The 2,142-nt window shown below is 43.3% G+C and overlaps 1 protein-coding gene across 1 annotated transcript in view; it reads right to left on the bottom strand.

Annotated features, from left to right (window-relative positions):
* Positions 1-2,003: 2,003 nt before the first annotated feature.
* The window catches only part of DYDC2 (DPY30 domain containing 2), a 3,990-nt gene continuing 3,851 nt past the window's right edge, over positions 2,004-2,142 (bottom strand). Inside the window, exon 4 of the mRNA XM_007464221.1 lies at positions 2,004-2,142. Within this exon, the coding sequence (XP_007464283.1) occupies positions 2,004-2,142 (139 nt within the window).

Here is a 2,142-nt window from a genome sequence, read left to right as displayed (position 1 = left end):
GGAATTGGGAGGGGCTGTGATAATCAAAGAGCCCATTGGAGGAAGCTGGGAGTCCAAAGTATGCAGGCTTCTCATTGGTTGTGCTACTACGGTCTCTTACTGGCTGGGCTGTCACTGGGTGGAGAAAAGTTTTAATCCCCCTGCTGGATAGTAAGTAGAGGCACTTCAGTTGGAGATGTAGGCAAATTTTGTCTCTTCCTATTTGGAGCAATTGGTGATGCATGGAGGGGCATGAGAGCTCCCCCTACAGTCCTGTCCCAACTCCAACTTTGGCTGAGGTTTCTTTAACTCCACAAGAGAATCTGCAGAAATCCAGGGGTATGGGGAGATGGGAGCTTTCCAAGTGGAGAGAAGAGAAAGCAAAAGTTCTGAGAATGAACCATGCCTGGCATGTTTGAAGAACAGGAGGTTGGCATAGCTGGCATGGAGAGAACAATACGGAGAGTAAAAAAGTGATGGGGAATCACTCTTGTAGTCTGGTAGGTCATGGTAGGGGCCTTAAGTGTTTCTGTGACTGAGATGGGAAGCTGCTCATTAGACGTGATCTGACTTAATGTTTCACCAAGATCATCCTGACTTTAATGTTGAGGATAGACTAGAAAGGTCAAGGGCAGAAGAAGGGTGTTCAGTTAACAGGCTATTGTAATAATTTAGGCAAAAGATGATTGTGGCTTATGCATTCAAGTGGTTGAATTCTGTCTTTATTTTAAATGAAAAGCCAACAGACCAGATTTAGGGCTAACAAAAAAAGAGTAGAGCCAAGGATGGCACCACGAGTTTTGACTGAGCAAATTAAAAAAAATGGTAGAAACTGATTCAGGGAGGATATAAGGGATTCCATTTGGATTGCAGTTGATCCTTGAACAACATGGGTTCAAACTGCACAGGTCCACTTACATGTGGATATTTTTTCAATAGTAAATACTACAGTACTATACAGTCAGTGGTTGGTTGAATCCAAGGGTATGGAGGAACCTCAGGTATGGATGGCCAACTATAAGTTATATGTGGATTAAGCCCTGTGTTGTTCGTCAACTGTAGTTAGGTTTGAGATGTCCATTGGTTATCCAAGGAGAAATGTCAAACAGGCAGTCAAGTTCAAGGAAATTTTGATTAAAGATATAAATCTCAAGTCATCAGCATATAGATGATATTTGAATGAATACCGATAGAAAATAATTGAAATAAAAGTCAAACTCCTAACTTTTACTGTCACTGGAGCTGTTTCAAAAATAAGGACATGTGTAAACACTCCAAGAGGCCCGACTGCAAAATTCAGCTGAAGTTAAGATATGAACACACGAGATGGATGTGTTTTCACTGTCTAGTCTCCAAAAAAAAGATAAAGCAAAAGGAAAAAGTCTCATCAGTTTGGTTACTTATTATTATTTTTTTTATAAATGTATTTTATTTATTTAGTTAGGCTGTGTTGGGTCTTCATTGCTGCGCGTGGGCTTTCTCTAGTTGTGGCGAATGGGAGCTACTCTTTGTTGCGGTGCGCGGGCTTCTCATTGTCGTGGCTTCTCTTGTTGCAGAGCATGGGCTCTTGGCACACGGGCTTCAGTAGCCGTGGCATGTGGGCTCAGTAGTTGTGGCACACGGGCCCTAGAGCACAGGCTCAGTAGTTGTGGTGCACAGGCTTAGTTGCTCCACAGCATGTGGGATCTTCCTGGACCAGGGCTCGAACCCGTGTCCGCCGCATTGGCAGGAGGATTCTTAACCACTGTGCCACCAGGGAGGCCCTGGTTACTTATTTTAAATCCTTATTATGAGTTATTTTATCCTATAAGTAGTTCAAATCTTCACATGATTAAGGGGTTTTCATGGCTGTCAGGACAGGACTTGGGCTGGAGAGTCCCTGCAGACACCTCCTTCCACAGCCTCTCATATCTTGGTTTAATCCACATAGTTAATCATCTTCAAGTAAGAGCTCTTCTAGCTGGCCATTTTCTCAGCTTGCAGCTTTGAGAGAAGCATCACTAGAAGCATCCACCTTCTATAACCTAGGGAGATTTGGAGCCAGGATGCATTTCAGGAATAATTTCAGGCTGAAAAGCCTGGTAATTTATGTCTTGTGGAGTTTCAACGTTCCAGTCAACCTGGACAGATGGCTCTGAAGAAGGAATCTGTTGAGGCATTCCT

Source organism: Lipotes vexillifer, unplaced genomic scaffold, assembly GCF_000442215.2.
Source record: "Lipotes vexillifer unplaced genomic scaffold, Lipotes_vexillifer_v1.1 scaffold59, whole genome shotgun sequence".
NCBI lineage: Eukaryota > Metazoa > Chordata > Mammalia > Artiodactyla > Lipotidae > Lipotes > Lipotes vexillifer.
Note: the sequence above shows the minus strand (reverse complement) of the source record. Positions and strands in the feature narration are given on the sequence as shown.